Here is a 21,353-nt window from a genome sequence, read left to right as displayed (position 1 = left end):
AGCAGGAACTCCCCTTTCTCTGGCCCAGCTAGAGACAGGCCCTGGGGATGTTCTTCACTCAAGGGGCCGGATAGCAGGATGGTTAGGGCCCCTGGCTTCCTGATCAGCGTAATCTGCATTCAAGCCTTACTCCCTCTTTTTAGCTGTAGGCCTTGACCCAGTCACTTAGTTGCGCTTTCCTCGTGTGTTCAGAGGGGAGAATTTTCACAGCCTAGCACATGTGAAATAGTAACTCTTACTATTTATGGTTATTATTGTTCCAACCCCCCAGGGAATGGACTTGAAGCAGTTTTCTTCTTGCGCACAGATGGGAAGATGACTGGGCAAGGCTGAGGTTTGTTCCAGCGGGTCTGGACACTTGGCTGTCCATGTTCTTGTCCAGGGATCATGGAGAACCATTCCCAAGAGCCTCTCAGCAGGGATCGGAGTCCACGTGCTGTGTTAGTGGCTGGTGCTGTGGCCTGTAAGGCGCAGGGTATGTTTGTAGGAATCTCTGGGGGCCTTTGCCATCAACGGAAGCCAGACTGTTCTTAGTAGGAACTTTGTGGTGCGCCCCTCCCCCCACATGTACACTGGCCTCTGATAGGCAGTTCTGAGGTTAAAGGATGGAGGAAACAGATGGGGTCCCCAATAACAAAAGAGAATCATAGAGAAGTCACAGGACACAATGTAGAACAGTGCCTGGCACACAGTAGGGTCTTGGTTCCTCTTTCACAATAATAATTATTATTATTTTTAAAGCATCCAAGTATTATTGTTGTTTGTTTGTTTTTTGCATCCATGTGTCTAACTGTATTTTATACAGTTAGGTTTGTTGATCTGTCCCTTTGTGATTCTTTTATAGCTCCTAGATATAAAAAGTATTCCTCGCATAAGAGGTTGTATAAATGTTAAATTCTGTTTTGTATTTTTTGCTTTGATTTAAAAAATATTTAGAGTGTAATTTGATGTAGAGTTTATTTTGATTTTTAGGTTATTGCGAGTCTCTCTTTTTTTGTTTTCCCAAAATTGGTTGGCTGTTCTAACAACAGTTATTAATCCTTTCCTGATTTTTTTGTGAGGTCTCCTTTAGCATTTATTAAATTATGACATATTACTTATGGACCAAATGGGCTATATATTTTATTTCTATGATCTATTTTACCTGTGGCCCTTCTTTGAAATAATTGTAGCCTTGCAGTATTGGTTACCACCCATCTTTTTTTCTTATAGAGTCATGCTTGTTCATTCCTCCAGTTGAAATTTAAAACCATTTCATAAGTTAAAAAACCAAAAAACATTTTGGGATTTGAGAAGGAATTACATTAAGCAATCTATAAATCCGTGTCTTTAAAAATCAACATGATTTTAATATTTTGACTTGTTATCAATGAACATGTTATAGCTTCACATACAAATCAATTTTTAAAAACATTTTTGTGTGAACTCTTCGACTTTTCTTAATATTATTCAGATCCATTTTTTCATTATTGCTATCACTGTATATTTTATATTACTGTTGCTGTTCAGAATAGGATCCTCAAAAACTATCTTTTTATTGCTGGCGTATAGAATGTCATTGAGTTTTGCATGTTTATTTGGATCAGCCACTTTGCTGAAGTCTGTTTCGTTTGCGTTGTCAGATGACTTTGGGTGTTTGAGGTCACACAGTCATTGCACGTACACATCATAATCATCTTGTCTGTTTCCAATGTTTATGTTTTCTGTTTCTTTGGACAGAACTCCTAAGTCCATGTTAAGGGATGCAGGTGGTGGGAGGCATCCTCTGTGGCTCTTTGTTTTAAAGGGACAGCTTCTGATGTTGCCCTTGGTGTTCTCCAAGCTTGTAGATCTGTCGCTTCCACCCAAGGGGCTGATATGATTGACAGCCACCACAGCCGTCCCTTGGAGCCATTTGTGCTCTGGCACCAGGCACTAGGGACTCGTGGTTTGGAAGGGTTTGTTCTTTCTAGAATCCCCAGCCTACCCCAAACTTGGAGCCCGCAGAGCTGGTGCAGTCCCAGCCCTGGTCTCTACTGAAAGCCTGGCTTCTTGGGAGTGGGTCCCCGCTGCAGACTTCGCATCCTCTTCCGCCAGCCTCACCTGCTGATATAGGAGCTGGTGGTTGTGGCAGCAGGGCTGCGCTCACTCAGCACAGCCTGGACCAGAGGAGGCAGTAAGACAGCTCTTCACAGGATGCCCTACAGGACCCCTGTGGCCCTCAGTCATCCGGACTTTTGTCTTTACCCTACGTGCCCCCTTTCTTTCCTCACCAACTCAGGGAGGTCCCCGATACCCTGCCCTGCGCCAGGCCTGCCACACCTCTGCTGGCACCGTGGTCTGTGGTCTTTCCAATCCAGTGGGAAAGCAGAAAGAAAAGGGGGGCAGTACAATACAGGATGAAGAGGTTTTATTCGCACAATATGAGGCTAAGAGGCTGGGGCATCGAACTGCAGTGAGAGAAGGCTTCTTGAAGGAGGTGACACTTGAGCTGGCCTTGGAGCAAGAGTAGAAATTCTACGAGGCAGAGGAGGGAGAAGGGCTTCTCTTCTGACTGTTTCTGTAGGCTTTGCATTATTGTTGCTGTTCACAGTAGGATCTTTATAAACTTCCTTTTCTTGCTGGTATATAGGAATATTATTGATTTCTGTATATTTAATTTGGAACAATCTTCAAAGGCTTAGAGGCCTGGGGGAAGCCTGGCCTCTTTGGGAAAAAGACAAGAGTTTGCTGAGAGGGAGATGGGGCAGTACTTTCTGAGTTGGTGAGTGAGTGCTCCTGGGGTTCGGGGTTCAGGGGTTAGGAGGGGATCACCAGTAATGGGGGCACTTAGGGAAGAAGAAACAACATCTGTAGCATTACCTCTGCAGTCCTGCCCGGCACTTGGTTAGTACATTTGGTACTTTGTATTACATTTACTTTTCCTGACAGCTTTGCTAGGTGGATAATGATACACCCATTGTACAGATGAAGAAACTGAGGCCCAGGGAACTTACATGACTTAGATGAACCTCATCTCTTAGCCTTCATACTTTCAGTGTCTCCCTGCTGCCATGTATATAAAACAGTTTTATTGACATATAATTCATATACCCTACAATTCAGCCATTTAAAGTATACAATTTAGTGGTTTTAGTATATTCATAGATTTGTGCCGCTATCACCACAGTCAAATTTTAGAACATTTGCTTACCCTCACCAAGAAACCCTCACCACTTCATCTCCATCTCCCAATCCTTCGATGCCCCCCCAGCCTTACGGAACCACTCATCTCCTTTCTGCCTCTATATGCTTGGCTATTCTGGACATTTCATATAAATGGTCTCATACACTATATGGTCCATTATGACTGGCTTATTTCACTTAGCATAATGTTTTCAAGGTCCTTCGATATTGTAGCATGTATTGGTACTTCCTTTCTTTTTATTGCTAAACTTATTCCTTTTTATGGAGATACGGCATTTTGCTTATCCATTCAGCAGTTGATGGACATCTGGGTTGTTTCCATGTTTTGGCTGTTATGAATAATGCTGCTATGAGCATCCACGTGTGATGTGTTTTTGTGTGGACACCTGGTTCCATTTCTCCCGCGTGTACACTACGAGTGGAGTTGCTGGCCATATGGTAATTCTTGAGGAACGGCCAGCAAGCCTGCACACAGCTTCCTCGCTGCCTCTTGTACAAGGCTTTCTTTCTGTCAGAGTGACAGGACTGGGAAGGCCAACGTCTATGTGAATTGCCTGTTTTCAAAGAAGTAGACTGTTACCAAGTACTCATAAGACTGCAGCTTCACTGTTGAGTCTTTGACGGTTCCTTAGGGACTTGTCGACTTGGCAGGGCCTCAAGGGCATTGCCATGAATGCTGGTCGCCACTGCGCTGGCAGAACCCTGCCTTCCACATTCTGGCTAGTAGGCTGTGGTAATGGAGAGGGACAAGTGTGATTACAGGTGATGAAGGCTCCTAGAAGAGAGAGAGTAGGGTTTCAAGCCTGGCACAGGGGGGACAGGCGGGAGAGCAAGGAGGCTGGAAGGGTGGACCGGGTCGGGTCCACATGGTTTGGGGCAAGTCCTCAGGCAGCTCTGGCTGCTGACTCTGGTCTGTCTTTGTTTTGTGGCTGCAGATCTGGCCGAGTGCAAGCTGGTTTCTTTCCCCATCGGCATCTACAAGGTCCTGCGCAATGTCACCGACCAGATCCACCTCATCACGCTGGCCAACAACGAGCTCAAGTCCCTCACCAGCAAGTTCATGACCACATTCTGTCAGCTTCAAGGTAGGCCCTGGTCAGCTCAGCTTAGCTCAGGGGAGCATGGCCAGCCCTCGTCCTCAAGCTCTGACACTCTTGGGAGGGTAACTAGGACCAGCCCCGTCAGCTGCACCTGGGAAGTCTCTGCCAGGGGGAGGCTTTGAGGATGGACCTGTGTCCTTCCTGAAGCGTAGAAACTTCTGTCGTGTCTGCCTCGCTGGCTGGGAATCAGATTGGCTCATGGTCTAGGTGTGGGTTCTGGAGTGACCCTCTTATTCTGAACAGACCAGCGGGGTCTTTGGGGTCTTGAGGCCCAGAAGTATCTCTTGGTGACTTGAACAAGCCCCGTCTGGTCCCCCAATCCGGCATTGTTCTCCTGTGCTGCTCTCTCAGTTCAGGAGTAACAGATTCCAGAATGTTGGTGTTTCCTCTGCTGGGCACACACAGAGGAGGTGGACAGGGGGGTGTGGCAGCGAGGTGGCAGGAGGCCAGCGGGTGGGTATTATCGATTCTTTTGAAGTGGCTCCTCCGGATGGACAGCAGCATGCAGGTGTCTCTGCAGTGCTTGTCCCCCTCTCCACAGAGCAGCCCCTCCATCCTTCTGCAGGAGTCCAGGGCCACTCAGCCGGCCTGGGATGGAGCTGTGACCTGGGAACATGGCATGTGCTTTCAAAGTGGTGGAGCGGGAGCGTTGGGGAGAGCACAAGAGCCTGACCTTCCTGCCTTATAGAGTTCTCTATCTGCTAGAAGCATGGAAAGGGTCTAAGAGCCTGTGTAGAGAAACATGCATGTAAAATGGAAACGGGGGAACAGAGCAACTCGAGCGAGCCTGTCTCCTACAGCTGATCTTAGGCTTCTTAGGGAAACTACAGGAGGGAGCACAGGCAGGTCTGGAAAGACCCCCGGCGAGGTGCAGACACGCGGGCAAGAACGTGGGCTTGGTCTGTGCAGTCGTTTCTGAGTGAAGCTCACAGGGCTCATATTTTTACATAAGATACAAGTGATCAAACACTAGATTTAGCCTGAGGGCCACTGGTTGGGAGAATCTCCCATAAATGTTAGAGCTGTTTCCATCCCCTCATTTCAGGGATGGAGAAGGAAGGTCAGGGAGAGCAGGGACGTGCCCGCCCGGGGTCTCAGAGCAGTACACCCTGGTTGCCCACCTCGCAGGCCAGGTGCCTCCCCAGGACACCTGCATGAGCTCACGGGTCCTCCAGAGCTGTATCCAGCCCGCTGGAATGGGGTGTTTGCTTTCCAGAGCGGGAGGGAATGATGGACCTTGGATGGTGGGGGTGGGTGGAGCCCCTGGAAGGGCAGCCAGGCAGGGGGGCTTCCTTTGGGTGAGAGGAGTTCATTCGTACGTTTTCCTTCATTCACTCTGCCCTGCGCTCCTGCTGTGTCCAGGCCTGTGGGAGGCTCAGAACAAAGGAGCTCAATGGGAGGCTCCCACTGAAGGAGCCCAGGGTCGCGGAACAGACGCGGCAACAACACCGAGTGCTGTGATACTAGTGTGGACAAAACACGGGGCTGCTGGGCCGAGGAACAAAATCTTCCCGAGAGTGGCAAGGGCAGCGGGGTGGGTGTGGAAGCAAGGCTCTCAGGGGATCTGACATTCGGCTGCGCCTTGCAGGATGAGTGAGCAGGCCCTCTCAGGGGGACCACGGCGGGTGTCAGAGAAATGTGCTAGAGCCCCGTGCATCGTGCCTGGGCCCTGGAAATATAGTCATTACAATACACTCTGGGTCAGAAGTCTGTTGAAGGTACAGTTTGAACTCCCTCCTGTGCTGGCTGCGGCTCCTGATGCCCCCACATGCCTTGGATTACACAGGGATGGCCGTGTGCCCAGCAGGAAGGGGCTGGAGCTGAGGACCAACCTGGCTCCCACGGAGGTAGCGCTGAGTCCCAGCCTTTGTTGTAGCTTCTCTTTCAAATAAGAAAACCCTCACAGCTGAAGCCGGTTTGGCTCAGTGGATGGAGCATCGGCCTGTGGACTGAAGGGTCCCGGGTTCGATTCCGGTCAGGGGCATGTACCTGGGTTGCGGGCACATCCCCGGTGGGAGATGTGCAGGAGGCAGCTGATCGATGTTTCTCTCTCATCGATGTTTCTGGCACTCTATCTCTCTCCCTTCCTCTCTGTAAAAGGTCAATAAAATATATTTAAAAAAAAAAAAAAACCCTCACATCTGATGTGCGAAGAGGAGGCTTGAATAAGGTTTTTCTGGGCTCCTCACAGCCTGCCAGTGTCCTGACAAAGGAGGGGGGCTGCTTTGGTGTTGGGGAGAGAGCCATCTGTGAACTCCCTGCCTGCCAAGTTGTTTCCTGTGGGCAGCCTGGGAACCGTCTTCTGCTGGGCTCATGGCCCCTCAGAGTAAAGTCTTATTATTTATTTATTTGCTTATTTGCATTTATTAGTCTGCTTGTTTATTTGTCTGTGTATCTGGTTGTTTGTTTGTTTATTTATTTATCCTCGCCCATTGATTTTTTTTTTAGAGAGTGGAAGGGAGTGAGGGAGGGAGGGAGAGAGAGAGAGAGAGAAAGAGAGAAACAGAAACATCAACATGAAAGAGGCACATTGATTGGTCTGCATGTACCCTGACTGGGGTTTGGAGATCGAATCTGCTACCCAGGTATGTGCCCTTGACCAAGAATCAAACTGGTAACTCTTTGATGCACAGGCCAATGCTCTATCCACTGAACAACACCAGCCAGGGCAGAGCAAGGTCATCTTTAAATGATTCCATCTCCTTTATGCCCTTCACCCATCTTATAACAAGAAAAAGCAAGAAAGACCTGGGAAGGACAGTGGCAGAAATGGAATCAGCCCCAAAGGCAAGTGAGTCCCAGTGTCCAGCTGTGGCTCTTTTATTCCCTCTTTTTCTGCGTCCCCATCTCCCCACTTCCTCTCCATGCAAATCATTCAGCTCTTCTTTTTTAAAATGTAATTGTTTTTAGGTTGATTTTTACAGAGAGTGAAGGAGGGAGGGGGGCGAGAGAGAGACATCGATGTGAGAGAGAAACATCCACTGGTTGCCCCCTGCACACGGCCCGACCGGGAATCACACCCACAACCTGGGAATGTGCTCTGACCGGGAATCACCCACAACCTGGGAATGTGCTCTGACCGGGAGTCGAAGCTGCCACCTTCTGTTGTCCACGATGCTGCTGCAGCCACCTGAGCCGAGCCGGCCAGGGCTCACTCAGCTCTTCTTACTGCGTGTGAGAGGCACCCCTGCAGAGTGAACGAAGACCACCCCAATGAGAACTGCAGGGGCTGCTCGTTCAGAGCTGCTCTAGCAAGGGAGTCAGCCTCTGTGCTTGCCTTGGGCAGACTCAAAGGCAGGCAGTGGGGTGGGAAAGCTTTACAGTGGAGGAAGGGAAGGCTTTAGGTGTGTCCTGACTGGAGGCCTTTGGCCTGGGGAAACTGTAGGCAGGCCTGCTAGCCGTGGGGCATCCTGTGTGATTGGTTAGGGTGTGTATTTGGCTTTCTCTGCTTGGTGCTAAGTTGGAAGTGGGGACAAAAGTTAAGGAAACTGGCCCTGGCTGGTTTGGCTCAGTGCATAGCGTGTTGGCCTGGGGACTGAAAGGCACATGCCCGGGTTGTGCAGGAGGCAGCCAGTCAATGATTCTCTCTCATCATTGATGTTTCTATCTCTCTGTCCCTCTCCCTTCCTCTCTGAAATCAATAAAAATATATTTAAAAAAAGGTAAGGAAACTGTCAGCAATCAAGTGCTGGCCATTGGGTCCATTTGTTACAGAGGGCAATGTTTGGTTTCCAGGACTGTTGATAGCGATAGCAGTCTGACTTAGGGCAGACAGCTTTCTGAGCTGTCACTGTTGAGATGGGTTGGCTTCCTGGGCAGGTTGTGGGTCAGAGTTCTATTCTTCTAGTTGGTCTGGCCATTGCCTGTGTGTGTATTCAGTCTCTCACAGCCTGTCTTTCAGTGAACTTCCGCGGTTCCTCGTGAGCGCCTGCTCTACGCCCGGCCGTGGGCATGAGCAGGTGAGGAGTAGCAGGAGAGCCCAGGTTCACTGGGTGCGTGCTGAGGGTTCACATGTGCTATCTCATCCAGCCCTCATAGCGCCCGATATTTGAGAAGGCTAAGAAAACTGAGACCTAGGTTTGCTTGCTCGGACCCAGCCCTGGATCCCGCCCCAGACTGGGACGCAGCTTCACCATGGAGGAGGCAGACCGAATCCTCATCCATTCCCTGCGCCAGGCCGGCGCGGCAGTTCCTCCGGGAGTGCAGACCCTGCGAGCCTTCACCACTGAGCTAGCTGTCGAAGCCGTTGTCTGCTGCCTGCGTGTGATCAATCCTGCTGTGGGCTCCGGCCTCAGCACCCTGCTGCCTCTTGCCATGTCTGCCTGTTTCCACCTGGCCATGAGCCTGGCTCAGGCCTGCATGGACCTGGGCTATCCTTTGGAGCGTGGCTATCAGAACTTCCTCTACCCCAGTGAGCCTGACCTCCGGGACCTGCTTCTCTTCTTGGATGAGCGTCTACCTGCCGATGCCTGTGAGGACGCAGACCAGCCTGCAGGTGACTCAGCGATGCTTCTCCGGGAGCCACATTCGGGACCAGTTGGCCCTGCCCTGGGCTCCACCCTTTCTTCGCACTCCTAAGCTGCAGCACCTCCAGGGCTCGGCCCCCCAGAATCTTTTCCATGCCAGGACGCTGGTCGTGCCTGAATTGAGTTCCACAGGAGAGCCCCGGGAGTTCCAGGCAAGTTCCCTGCTACTACCAGCCCCCACGCAGGTGCCTCAGCCTGCTGGGAGGGTGGCCTCGCTCCTCGAATGCCATGCCATCCAGCTCTGCCAGCACACAGCCCCGGACCACCCTGGGGACAAGGCCTGGGTCCACCGGGCATCCTGCCTCCCCGCACAGGATAGGTGGGCTCAGCTGCAGCGGCTGCAGAAGCACCTGACTGAGCATCTGCGTCAGACCTGGGGCCAGCTGGGGGCCCCCCAGCAAACCCAGGACTTGGGAGAGCTGCTGCAGGCCTGGGGTGCTGGGACCAAGACTGGTGCTCCCAAGGGCTCCCGCTTCACACATTCAGAGAAGTTCACCTTCCATCTGGAGCCCGAGGTCCAGGCAGCCCAGGTGTCAGCTGTGCCAGCCACCTCCCGGTGGCCTGAACCAGACACGTGGGCAACTCAAGAGCAGGAGCTGGAGGCTCTGCGGGGGCTGCTAAATGGAGTGAACCTTAACATTGAAGAGATTGCAGCCAACATGAGACGCTGGGAATCGGCCTTGTGCAGATGGAGACCCGGTGCAGGCAGACGGAGCTCAGCACAGCGGAGAGGGAGCAGGCCCACACCTGAAGCGCCGGGCGGTGCAGCTGCTGCCAGACGGGGCTGCGAACCTTGCCAAGCTACAGCTCATGGTAGAGAGTAGTGCCCAGCGGGTCGTCCACTTGGCAGGCCAGTGGGAAAAGCACCGGGCCCCGCTCCTTGCTGAGTACCGCCACCTCCGAAAGCTCCAGGCTTGCAGAGAGCTGGAATCTTCTTGGCGGCCGGCAGAGATCCAGGAGCTGCACTGGAGAGTTCGGGCGCTGCCGAGGAGGCCCGCAGGAAGGACGGGATCTATAAGCGGCTGGTGTCCGAGCTGGAGACCCTGCCCAGAGACGTGTCCCGGCCGGCCTATACCCAGCGCGTCCTGGAGATTGTGGGTAACATCCGGAAGCAGAAGGAAGAGATCACTAAGATCTTGTCTGACACAAAGCAGCTTCAGAAGGAAATCGACTCCCTGTCTGGGAAGCTGGACTGGACATTTGCAGTGACCGATGAGCTGGTGTTCAAGGATGCCAAGAAGGATGGTGCTGTGCGGAAGGCCTACAAGTACCTGGCTGCCTTGCGTGAGAACTGCAGCCAGCGCCTCCAGACCATCGAGGACCTGGCACCCTCCTGCAGGAGGCCCGAGACCTGGAGGAGCAGATCGAGACTGAGATGGGCAAGAAGACCGTCGGCAACCTGGAGAAGATCCAAGAGGACTTCCGGGCCCTTCGCCAGGAGAACGCTGGCCTCCAGGGGCAGGTCCATGAGACCTGACGGGTCCTCGCAGAGGTCTCCCCGACCCCCAGCCTCAGCAGGGATTTAGAGTGTTGGAGGCGATGGCCAAGCACTGGCCCTCACTGTTCCCTGTGCTTGCTGTCCAGTCCCTCCTGCTGGGTTGGCTCCTGTCCACCTGACCCCAATCCTTACCTGGGGTGAGTGGCCAGAGACTGGGAGCTTGGCTGAAGTTTACTGGGGACCGTACTGGGGGTTGGGGCCTTGGATCCCCCCAGAATGAGGGACTCTGTCAAAAAGAAAGAAAACTGAGACCTCGACCTGGTCTTCGAGGAGCTCCTGGTCTCAGAGGCGTCGGGTGTGTAAGCAGACAGCACCTTATTGGGTGAGGGGTGACGCAGCCGACGGTTGCTCAGTCCCATGTTCTTCCCCCACTTCCTGCTTTGCTCCCGCCTACTGCGTTACTTTTCTCTAGCTGCTGGCACTTAGCAGATGGAAGGGGAGAGAAGGGGGACAGTCCTGGGAAAGTGCGGCGGACAGTGAAGCTTTGCCGCAGGCCGTTGGGCTCTGACGCCTTGATTTTAGTCTGGGACCAGGCAGATCTGCTCTGAGGGGTTCCCTCAGCACGGCATGCCACTGAGATAGCAGGTCTGGGAGACCTCACTGAGTTATCCACGGGGCAGCTCCCAGTTGCCGACAACCAAGAGTCCCTACCTGAGGCCGAGGTGGTGATCGGCTGTGACCTTCTGCATCGGTTTTTGCTGTCGGCCCACAAGGGCATCTGGGGTTACCTGGCTGACCTCAGTGGGGAAGAGGCCAAGCTGTTCATGACCCCTGCATGTGTGCCTGCAGACAGTGGTTCAGCCCTCCCCAGCAGAGAATTAAAGGAACTCAGGTGCCATGGCCTTCAACTTACTTTGTATAGAATCCAGAGATAGGACTACCAAGGCCAGCGGGCGAGAGCATTTTAAGAGAGCATGGTGTACACCATCGAGCACTGACCTGACCCTGAGCCCGGGGCCTACCAGGTGAAGAGCAACCTTGTCTGTGGTCAGGCTGAACCAGGCCCCACACGATGAGAGGCTGGGTCGTTTGGTGTGTAAAGCACAGACACCGAGTTCGAGTCCAGTTCTGGAGTGTGGCGTCTCCCACATCCCCTGTAGATCCGTGCTCCGTGCTGACCTGGGCTCTCTGACCCTCAGCTGCAGTTAGGTGCAGCCTTTGGGGAGCCCCAGCAGGAGAGCAGAGGGAGAGTGGAGAGAAAGGTCAGTGAATTTATTCTCCTGGCTACCTCCCTGTGAGGCCCACCTCGGGCTAGCTGTGCCCCTTGTCCAGGGGTCACTTTTCTCAAGGCAGCTTCAACATGACTCTCTCTCTGGGTGGTGACAGCTCCCTACTCGTAACCCCAGGCGACTGCATGATCCCTTGAAATTCCACTGCAGCCTCTCACAGCGTTGGAAATACTTTTGTTGCAAATAAACTCTCCTTGAGTTAATTTGAGTATGCCAGCTCTTTCCAGTGGGGGCCCTGACTGATGCTCTCTGCAACTCATTAGCTCGGTAATCACAGGCAGGTTAACTGCTCTGTGCCTCAGTTTCCCCCTCGGTACAACAGAACAATACTGGTAATAGTCTTTACCCAGAAAGCCCCTGTGAAGATTGAATACATTAACCCATGCCCAGCCCTGAGAGTGGCTGCATCCCCAGCACTGTCCAGCGCAGTACCTGGCACAGAGTCTTGGGCGTTACCCACTGAGCAGGTGAATGAATGACTTCCGACCATGTGGTCAGCAGAATAATGACCCTCCCAAAGATAGCCACATCCTAGTCCTTGGAGCCTGTGACTGTTTCCTTTCATGGTAAGAGAGACTCTGCAGATGTGATTTAGTTAAGGACCTTGAGACCAGGTGATACCCTGGGTTGAGTGAGTGGGTCCAGTGTCATCACAGGGTCCTTATAAGGAGGCAGGAGGGCCAGAGTCAGAGAAGCTGATGTCACAGCCGCAGCAGAGACTGGATGGTGTGGTTCCAAACCTCCAGAGGCTGGAGAAGTCAAGGAACAGATTCTTCGCTAGACCCTGCAAAAGGCACACAGCTCTGCTGACACTGTCTCCTTTTATAGATGAGGAAACTGAGGCAGAGAGCACGTAAGTAACTTGCCCAAGGTCACACAGAGAAAAAGAAGGGGTTGGGACTGTGGGCCCAGATCCACAGAGCTCCTTTATAACTACTAATAGGATTAAAGGGTATGCACTCTTTTGCAACTTGCCTTTTTTTGTTTGTTAATCCTCACCTGAGGATATTTTTCCATTGATTTTTAGAGGGAGTGGAAGGGGCAGGGAGAGACAGAGAAACATCAATGTGAGAGAGACGCATAGATTGGTTGCCTTCCGCACGTGCCCCAACCAGGACCGGTGATCGAGCCTGCAACCGAGGTACGTGCTCTTGAGCAGAATCATACCCAGGAGCCTTCAGTCCGAGGGCCGATGCTAGAGCCCCTGAGCCAGACCAGCTCGGTCACAACTTGCCTTTTTTACTAAGCAGTACGTTTAGAAATTGGTCCCTGTTGGGACAGTGACAACTGCCTTATTCTTTTCATGGGGGCAGAATGGTCAGCACCATTTTAGTTTGTTGCAGACACAGAACAGTTTTCTCACCCTTCCCTCTGTCCACCTGAGGAGAGGGTGTGGCTTTTGGAAACTCCACTCCATCTCCTCGCCCCTGTGCCCGGCTGTCTTTGTGCGGAGCATGAGCCGTTTGAAGGACACTTTTTGCACCCTGGCTGACCCTGCTCTGCAGGGGGGCCCTTGCAGGCAGGAACACGACTGCTTATCGATGTGGGTGTGGCACCCAAGGCACTGACTGACCCTCGGTGGATGGGTACTTTTGGAGTTGGCGCATTCCCTTGCCTGCCTGGCTCCATAGTTACAGCCAGCCAGCCTCATCTGTTCCGTAATGGAATCAGTAGGCCTCCTTTCTCGCTGGGGTCAGTCTAAGGCTTCTGAGTCAGCCTTGGCAGTTGTCCAAGATAAGGAAGATGCGGAAGTAATATGAAGAACTTGGGGAAGGGAGGTCCATTTAACAGACACCCGAAACCACAGTTTAATAGATAGTAAATAAGGGAATATCGTGAGGCTGGTTGGCTCTGAAGCCTGGTGTAAGCGAGCGGGAAGAAACATCTGGAGGCCCCCCATGCCACCCCCCGGGACCAGAGCACCTCAGCCCTCCCAGAGAGAAGGTAGCAAGATCCTGGGCATTGTTGTGACCCCAACAATGAAGAGGAATGTGTTGTGCCCCCAGGGGTGTGAAGCAAAGCTGGCTGTGGCTGCAACCATGTTCAGTTGGCAGCTCAGCACATCAGCTGAGCAGGTAGCTGGGCTCTTGGCCACATTTTTGTTCCTTCTCTGAAGTGGGAACAACAGAGAAAACCTCAAGTACCTAGGCTGAGGTGACATAAAGTCCCAGGAGTTGGTGAAGACTGGGACTTTGACAGGGATGGGAGCATCTATCCCAGGGAACCTACCTTTTTTGCCTTTCCCTGGTGAGGGGGCCTGCAAGCAGTCCCATGGTTTGGTTTCCCCTCAGAACCTACCAGGTTTATCATGAACAAGTCTGCATTCATAAGCTTTTGACAACTAAAAAGAAATGGACCAACCAGTTCCTTAAAAACCACAAACTACCAAAACTCAAGCAAGATGAAATATCCAATCTGAAAAACCCTATAACCATCAAATAAACTCAATTCATAACTACAATGACCCTAAAAAAAAGAAATCGCTAAGTGCAGATTTTACAGAAGTCTAGCAGACTCGTCAACAAGAATTAACATCAGTTTTGCATAGTCTCTTCCATAAAATAGAAGAGAAGGGCACACTCTCTAACCCAAGCAACAAAGCCAGTATTAATTTTATTTCAAATCCAGATGTGAACAAGACAAAAATAAATTACAAAGAAAACTACAGACCACTATCTCACATTAATTAAGACACGAAAAATTCTCAGCAAAATATTAGCAATCAAACCCAGCAGTGTATAAAAAGAATTATATGCCATGACCAAGTGGTAATTATCACTTTTTTCAGATGTACAAGGCTGGCTCAACATTTGAAAATCAGCCATTTATCTATCATATATATTGACAGAGAAAAAGCATTTGACAAACTGCAACACCCATTTATGACTTAAGAAAAACAACTCAACAGACTAGGAACACAGGAGAAATAACTCATTTTGATAAAGAACATCTATAAAAATCCCACAGCTAACATCAGACTTGATGATGAAATGCTTTACCTGTAAAATTGAGGACAGCAAAGATGTCTGCCCTCATTTTGAAAGTTCTAACCACTGCAATAAGGTAAGAAAAAAAATTAAGGCATATAGATGGGAAATGAAGAAATAAAACTCTCTTATTTGTGATATAATTATCTACATAGAAAACCCCAAGGAATCTACAAAACAACCCTCCTAGCTCAGCAAGTTCCTGGGATATAAGATCAACATAAAATCTTAGACGAGGTCATGCACCCTCATCCTCAAAATGGCTTCTCTCCCTGAGATAAATCCCTGACCTTCCCAAGGTCGCTGAGGCCTTGCATAACGTGGTTCCAGCCTCATTTCCACCACTTTCCCCCTCTCTCTTCTCTGTGTTAGTTAATGATGGACTCCGTGAAAACAAACACTGCAGGGGAAGAGGACGGAAATGATGGGAGAGGATCCTACTTTAGATAGGGTGACATTCAAGCAAAGACACAAATGAAGTGACGTAGCAGAGTATCCTAGAAAGAGAGAACTCCAGGTACTAAGACCCAGGCAGCAGTGTGCTCAGCGTGTTGGAGGAAACGCTGTCTGGCAAAGGCGAGTTGGCGAAGCACTGACTAGATGTTCTCCAGCATCCCTTCCAAAGCTGACCTTGGACCTATGACCTGCACAGGGGTGTTTTCTGGTTTGAGGCGTGGCTGTCTAAGGACCTGGCTGCTGGAGGGGTTCGGGGTTCGTGTGGCTCTGCTGACGAGCCTTGTGTTCAGGATGCCCTTGAAATGGGAACGAGAGGCAGCCAGGTCCCCTCAAACTGGCAGGTCTGTTTTCCTCTTGTCATCACTTATCAAATATTTGCTGAGTGTAGAGAACAAAGATGAACCAGATACAGCCCCATCGGATCAGAGACAGCACGGCAGAGCAGGTGCCTGCAGTGGGGCTGGCACTCGGGTGGGTCCAGAGGGCCCTCACGCAGGGCTCTGTTCCAATGCGGAACCCTGGAACCAGCTGTTGGGACCTCGGAGCCCTTTATCTCCCACAACCCCGGCTGCATCGTGGAGGATGCAGAGGGACAGGTGGGCTGGCTATGTAACTGGTTGGTCCCGTGCAAAATGAAAATGTAGGACCCTGTTCACAGGCAGGAGGAAAGTACTGTTAAAGGAACATGAAAAGCCTTTTCCTTGCCTCTGTGGCCACTCTCTTAGTGTGTCTTGGTGATTTTCATTTGCTATTTAATGCCCTTCCAAGTCAGGAAAATATTGAAACTTTAAATTATTAGTATGAATTTTACCATTCCTCTTTATATTGTACAACGCCCGTTTTAAATGCAAATATCAGCATTTGACCCATATATGGGGTCATAAAATTATGCCGTTTGGATTTCATAGCTTGTTTCCAGAGGGTCCTCAAGTGGCCAGAGGGAAACTCCAGCCAGACTCAGGAAGGTTGGAAGGAGGAAGACAGGAAGTGCGGCCGCTCACAAGTGCCCAGGGTACCCCCCGACTCCTCACGATGAAGGGCACACGTGCACATACCCTCGGGCCTAACAGTTCCCACACATGCAAGACCACCCCACTTCACTCTGGCCAGGCGTAGGACCTGGCAAGGTCCAGCCAGGGATCCCAGGGATCTTTAACCCCCTGCCTCAGGTTATGCTCAGTACCTGAGGCCGGGGTGAGCAAGAAGTTTCCTCCTACCAAGGCTCAGCCTCCAGCTGCCGCCTAGCAGACACGTTGGTGCTGCCCGCCCCGGGGCAAGGAGTACCAGGGGACAGATGCCACTGTGCTCTACCCCAAGACACCATGGGCACGTGTGCCGGCTGACCCTGCCTGTGCCCAGGCCCCTTCCAGGGAGAGAGGGCTGTAACAGTTGCAGGATAGGGGTGAAGAGGGGAAGCCCAGCATGTCCTGAGTGCCTGGGGAGCTGGTGGGAGTCAGGACGCAGTGTATGAGCTGATACTCCAGGACTTCGCTCTACTTAGAAAACACAGACTCAAGGGTAAAATTACTAAGACTTTGTTAGTCCACGCAGACCCAGGGAAAAGCCCTGAGACTGGACATCCACCTTCGTAAGCAGAAGGCAGGGAAAGACCAAAGAAGGAGGCTGGCCACTCCGGTCTGGTAATTAACAGTTTATTAAGGGAAACTCATGTGTGAGGCATGTCTTAGGTGGCTGCGAGACTGAATGGATCCTAAAGAATTCTGGGCAGTAAAGCGGGGGAGCAGTCACAGGTACTAGTTCATGGATGCTGCCAGGTATGGGGAATTGCTGCACGTGCTTGACCAGGTCAGGACAGCAGCCTGTTCCAGGAACCAGCACGTAACAGGAGGCACCTGGGGCCCTGTGTGACTGTGCTGGGCACAGGCCCATGAAGCCAGCCTCGGGGAGAAGAGCTGAGGTCATTCTTCAGGTCACTTGGCATTTCTGAGCCTCAGTTTCCTTTTTGCCAGACAAGGTGGGAAGGCTCACCTGTCATTTAACAAAGGAGAGACTCTATAAGGTCACTTGGGGACGGAGCCTGGGAAACCAGCAGAACTCCAGGCCCCTGTGGGTGCTCTCATGGCAGTTCTGCTGCTCTGTCTCTCCCATTCTCCTGCTGTCCACTGGCTTCCTCTGCTTCCTTAGGTTCCTCCCTGGTGTTTACTGAGCACCTACTGTGTGCCAGACATTGTGCGAAGCACTTTGCAGACACGCAGTCTTCACAGCAGCCTATGCTGTGATGATAACAATAGCACATATGAACGTGTACTCTGTACTGGGCACCGAGCCAAGTGCTTTTCCCATGTTAACAGATGTAATCCTCCAACAACCCTATGAGACGGGCACTGCTAGTCCCTTTCTACAGGTGAGGAGACACACCTAACGCAGTTAGATAACGGAGCGAACAAGTTGTAGATGGCACAGTTGGGTGTGAACTCAGGCCGTGGGGGCCCCAGGTGCAGCAGCACACTTAGGGCCTGCGTTATGCCACCTCCCTTACCTCCCACCATGGCTCTGGGTTTCTGCCTCTCGTCCCTTCTCCTTGCCCCCGATCCCTGTGGACACCCAGCTTCTCTGGAGAACACAGCACTTCAATTTCAGCTTCAGCCTCCACCATCCCAGCCAGCCTGGGGCAGGTTCCCAGCAGAGGGACTCCCACCAGGCCCGCTTACCTCCTCACCCTGGTCCCTGCAGGTTGCTGGTCAGCTTTTGGAGTCGCTGCTCTAAGAGCAGGAGCCCATCCATATTCGTTTGGTCAGCTGCAGGAGTGAGAAGCCCCAGGCTGCCCATCCTGACCTATCCCATCAAGGCCTGGAGTGGAGGCCTGGTCTGAAGGAGGAGCCAGTGGTCCTGACCACCTGACTGCCCTCTAGAATGGAAAGTTGGGAGAGCCTTCCATTCCAAAGCCAAAAGCAGGGAGCCCAGCTGGAAATGACCCCCAGCCAGCGGTGGGAGTTACCCCTCCTCTTGCATAAACAAACATGGACTGGGTGGGGAGGACTTCCTTTTGGCCTGGGGCATCCTTGCTGCCTTCCTGGCCTGGGCAGCTGGTAGCATCTCCAGGCTGCTTTCCTTCTCACCCTCCCTTCTCTTCCTCCCCCACATGGCAGAGCTCCGCCTGGAAGGGAACTTCCTGCACCGCCTCCCCAACGAGGTCAGCGCCCTGCAGCACCTCAAGGCCATCGACCTGTCTCGGAACCAGTTCCACGACTTCCCTGAGCAGCTCACCACCCTGCCGGCACTGGAGACCATCAATCTGGAGGAGAACGAGATTGTGGGTGAGTGGACACCGCCTCCCCTGTCAGCACCACCTTCCTCCAACTCCCTTTCCTGAATGAAGCTCACAAGGCTCAAGGGGCACCAGGCATGGGGCTGTGGAGTCACATTTTCAGAGACCAGAGGGCAGCACTGGGCTTTCAGGCCTGAGATGTCTGTGCACAGGGCACTGGACCCACGAAGGGAACCATTCTGAGGCCTTGCCACCTGCCAGGGGTTGGGTTGGGCACTTGCTTTCACCTGAGAGGTAGAAGGCCTCAGCATTCCCCACGGAGAGGCCTGCATAGCTGGGCCACCCTTGGGCCACAAGCTGTCCCTCTGGCATCTCTCTGCCAGCCAAGGCTGCCTCTAAGACCCTTACACATTTACTCCTCCCTGAGTCCCTGGCTCGCCCTTACTGGTCTCCACAGTGCGATCTTCACCATTAGTACGCAGGGGCCACTGGGAAACAGGATTGGAACACCCTCTCTGCCTTCCCCCATTTGCCAATGCTGCCTGTCCCTGTCTCTGTCCAGAGTGCTGGAGAGCAGCCCCCATGCTCTGCATCTCAGAGCTCAGCCTCGCTAGGACCTATTCAGGGTATAAGAGGCACTTCGGAACACAGACACGGGTCTGGACATGGACATGGATGTAGGCTTTGGGGAAGTGTTCCTTCGTTCACCAGCTGCCATTTTTTATTGAGCAGCTTGTTCTGTGCCAGACACTGTGCTGGAGACAGATGGACAAAGCGTCCTCCCGTTCTCATGGGGCTGGTGGCATGGTCAGTCACACAGCTGATACTCAGTGAGCATTTAAGTGTGCTCATGTTTAAACCTCCCCATAACTTTATGAGGCAGATACTGTTACTCTCCCCAGGCGAGGAAACTGAGGCACGGGGAAGGCCAGTAACTTGGCCAAGGTCATGGCACCTGGGCATGGCACAAGGTCTTGCCAACCCAAGCAGTCTTGCTTTAGAACCCCAGCTACTGAGGACAGTGCTTTGCATAAGGAGAGAAGATGTTTGCACATAGCTGTAGGGAGATAGAAAGCCACAAACCACATAACTGGTTGGAAGGAAACTCTTGGGGTGGAGGAGACAGCGCATGATGTGAGGCAGGACCTCCTAGGCCAGGTAGGCCATCAGCCTCGCTCCTGGCAGCTCACCTCATGCGCCAGAGCAGGTGGGCAGCGTCCCGGATGGAAGTACTGGCAGATCAGAGGTGCTCGAACTGGATGTACGTTCAGATCATTGGGGAGCTTTACAAAAACCCTGTTCCAAGACCACAGCCCCTGCCAGTTCAATCAGAACCTCTGATGATGGTTTGTAAAACTCCCTAGATGGTCCCAGTGTGCAGATGAGATGGAACCACCAAGTTGGATCAGAACCTCCTACCACCAATCCCATTCTATCCCTGAAGAAGCTGTAACCTCCCTTTTCCTCCTCCTCCCAGTGACTGTCTGGTGTGTGTGTGTGTGTGTGTGTGTGTGTGTGTGTGTGTGTCTACATCCGGAGAGCTCACAGTTGGCCTGGAGCAGGTTTGAGTTCCTCCTCAGGCCAGCCTGTAGTGTGTGGGTTCTCGACTTTATGTAGGAAAGATTTCACAACATGAGTCCAGGTGGGCTTGAGAGTATGTTTATTAAAGTTGGGGGACAGACAGTGAAACGGAGGAAGGATTTAGGATAGAAGAAACAACAGAGGAGCCCTAGCCGGTCTGGCTCAGTGGATAGAGCTTCAGCCCTCAGACTGAAGGGTCGCCAGTTTCATGCCGGTCAAGGGCATGTATCTCGGTTGAAGGCTCAGTCCCGAGCCCGGTTGGGGTGTGTTCAGGAGGCAACCAATTGATGTGAGAGAGACAAGACAGTGTGTCTCTCTGTCTTCCTCCCTCCATCCCACTCTATCTAAAAATCAATGGAAAAAATATTCTCAGGTGAGGATTAACAAAAAAAAAAAAAGAAAGAAACAATAGGGGAGAGCCTAAGTGGTGCTCTGCTCTGGCTCCCTGGAGACATTATAAGGAAGAAGTGAGCCAAAGCAGGGCTGCTCTTAGCTCACTGGGGAATCAGAGAAAAGGGGAGCCTTGGGTACAGGATCAGGGCGTGAACCTGGGTGGAGCTCCTGCTGCCCACTGCTCCCCTGGTTGCAAGTCCCTTGGGGACCCTTAGAGTTTCGGAAGAAATAAAATGTTCATGCCCAGGAAGGAGCATGCTCTAGAGGAGTCTTTGTCTTGAGGGATTTTCATCTTATTTTTTTCTGCAGGAGAGAACCTTAGGGGAGGGTTTCAGGAGGATATTCATCAGCTTTCCAGGTGCATTGTTAATATGCTGATGCCTCAAAATGAGCACATGGGGGAATTTTGGATTATGGTTTGGTCTGTTTTACTGTTATCGTCGGTCTGTCTGGGGTTTTTGTTATTTGTCCCCCAGCTTCATCTGTCCTTGGGTTTAGCTGGCACACATGGCGTTAATTGGGCCATTTTCCCAGGCAGGGTGATTTAAGCCATGCACTCCCTGGTCAGGGAAGAGGGCATGAACCGTTTGCTCTCAGTGTTCTTGGTTGGGAAGATAAGGTCTCATGATTCACCAGCCGGCTGCAAGCTGGCCAAATGGTTTGGCCTTGTTTAATTTTCTTGTCTCATTTTCCCCATCCACTTGCCCAGGAATTTTCCTAGCTTCTTATTGTCCTGCCACATGTGGATTTACCTCCCTCCCTCAGGTTCCTCTTTCCACTGACCCCTGGGCCCAGGGCCCACAGATCCCCTCTCCTGGTTCTCCCGGCATCTTCAGAAGGAGCTTTACCCATAAGTCAGAGGCAGCGGAAGCAGAGCCATAGTAAGTGGGCTAGTTCCCAAAGTACACATTTAGGCCCAAGAGCCCTGGCTGAGTGGAGAGGAGCTGGCCTGCGCTCCAGCACCGTGTGCTCGGGAGCCTGCAGTCCTGCCGGGGTGGGCGGCAGCGTGGCTCACCAGAGGGAGCTGGAGGCACTCGCTCAGGTTCAGTGACCTCGCCTTCAACTCATTTTGTTCCCCCAAATCCAGTTTCTCTGACAGGGTCCTCTCTAACTCATTCCCACCTGGTGGTTATTTAGGAGCTATTCTTTTTTTTTTTTTTTTAGAGAGAATTTTTAAAAAATATATTTT

The 21,353-nt window shown here is 51.9% G+C and overlaps 1 protein-coding gene and 1 pseudogene across 2 annotated transcripts in view; both read left to right on the top strand.

Moving 5' to 3' along the window:
- LRRC20 (leucine rich repeat containing 20) overlaps nucleotides 1-21,353 on the top strand; it is a 51,819-nt gene that overhangs the window by 28,856 nt on the left and 1,610 nt on the right. For both annotated transcript variants that reach the window (XM_006760936.2, XM_006760935.2), the window contains 2 exons: nucleotides 4,101-4,250; nucleotides 18,072-18,239. In XM_006760936.2, coding sequence (XP_006760999.1) covers nucleotides 4,101-4,250; nucleotides 18,072-18,239 — 318 coding nt within the window. The remainder of the gene's footprint in view (nucleotides 1-4,100; nucleotides 4,251-18,071; nucleotides 18,240-21,353) is intronic.
- Nucleotides 4,173-11,726, top strand: LOC102768728 (annotated as a pseudogene).

Source organism: Myotis davidii, unplaced genomic scaffold (assembly GCF_000327345.1).
Source record: "Myotis davidii unplaced genomic scaffold, ASM32734v1 scaffold134, whole genome shotgun sequence".
Classification (NCBI taxonomy): Eukaryota; Metazoa; Chordata; class Mammalia; order Chiroptera; family Vespertilionidae; genus Myotis; species Myotis davidii.
This window is presented reverse-complemented; position numbering and strand designations above follow the sequence as displayed.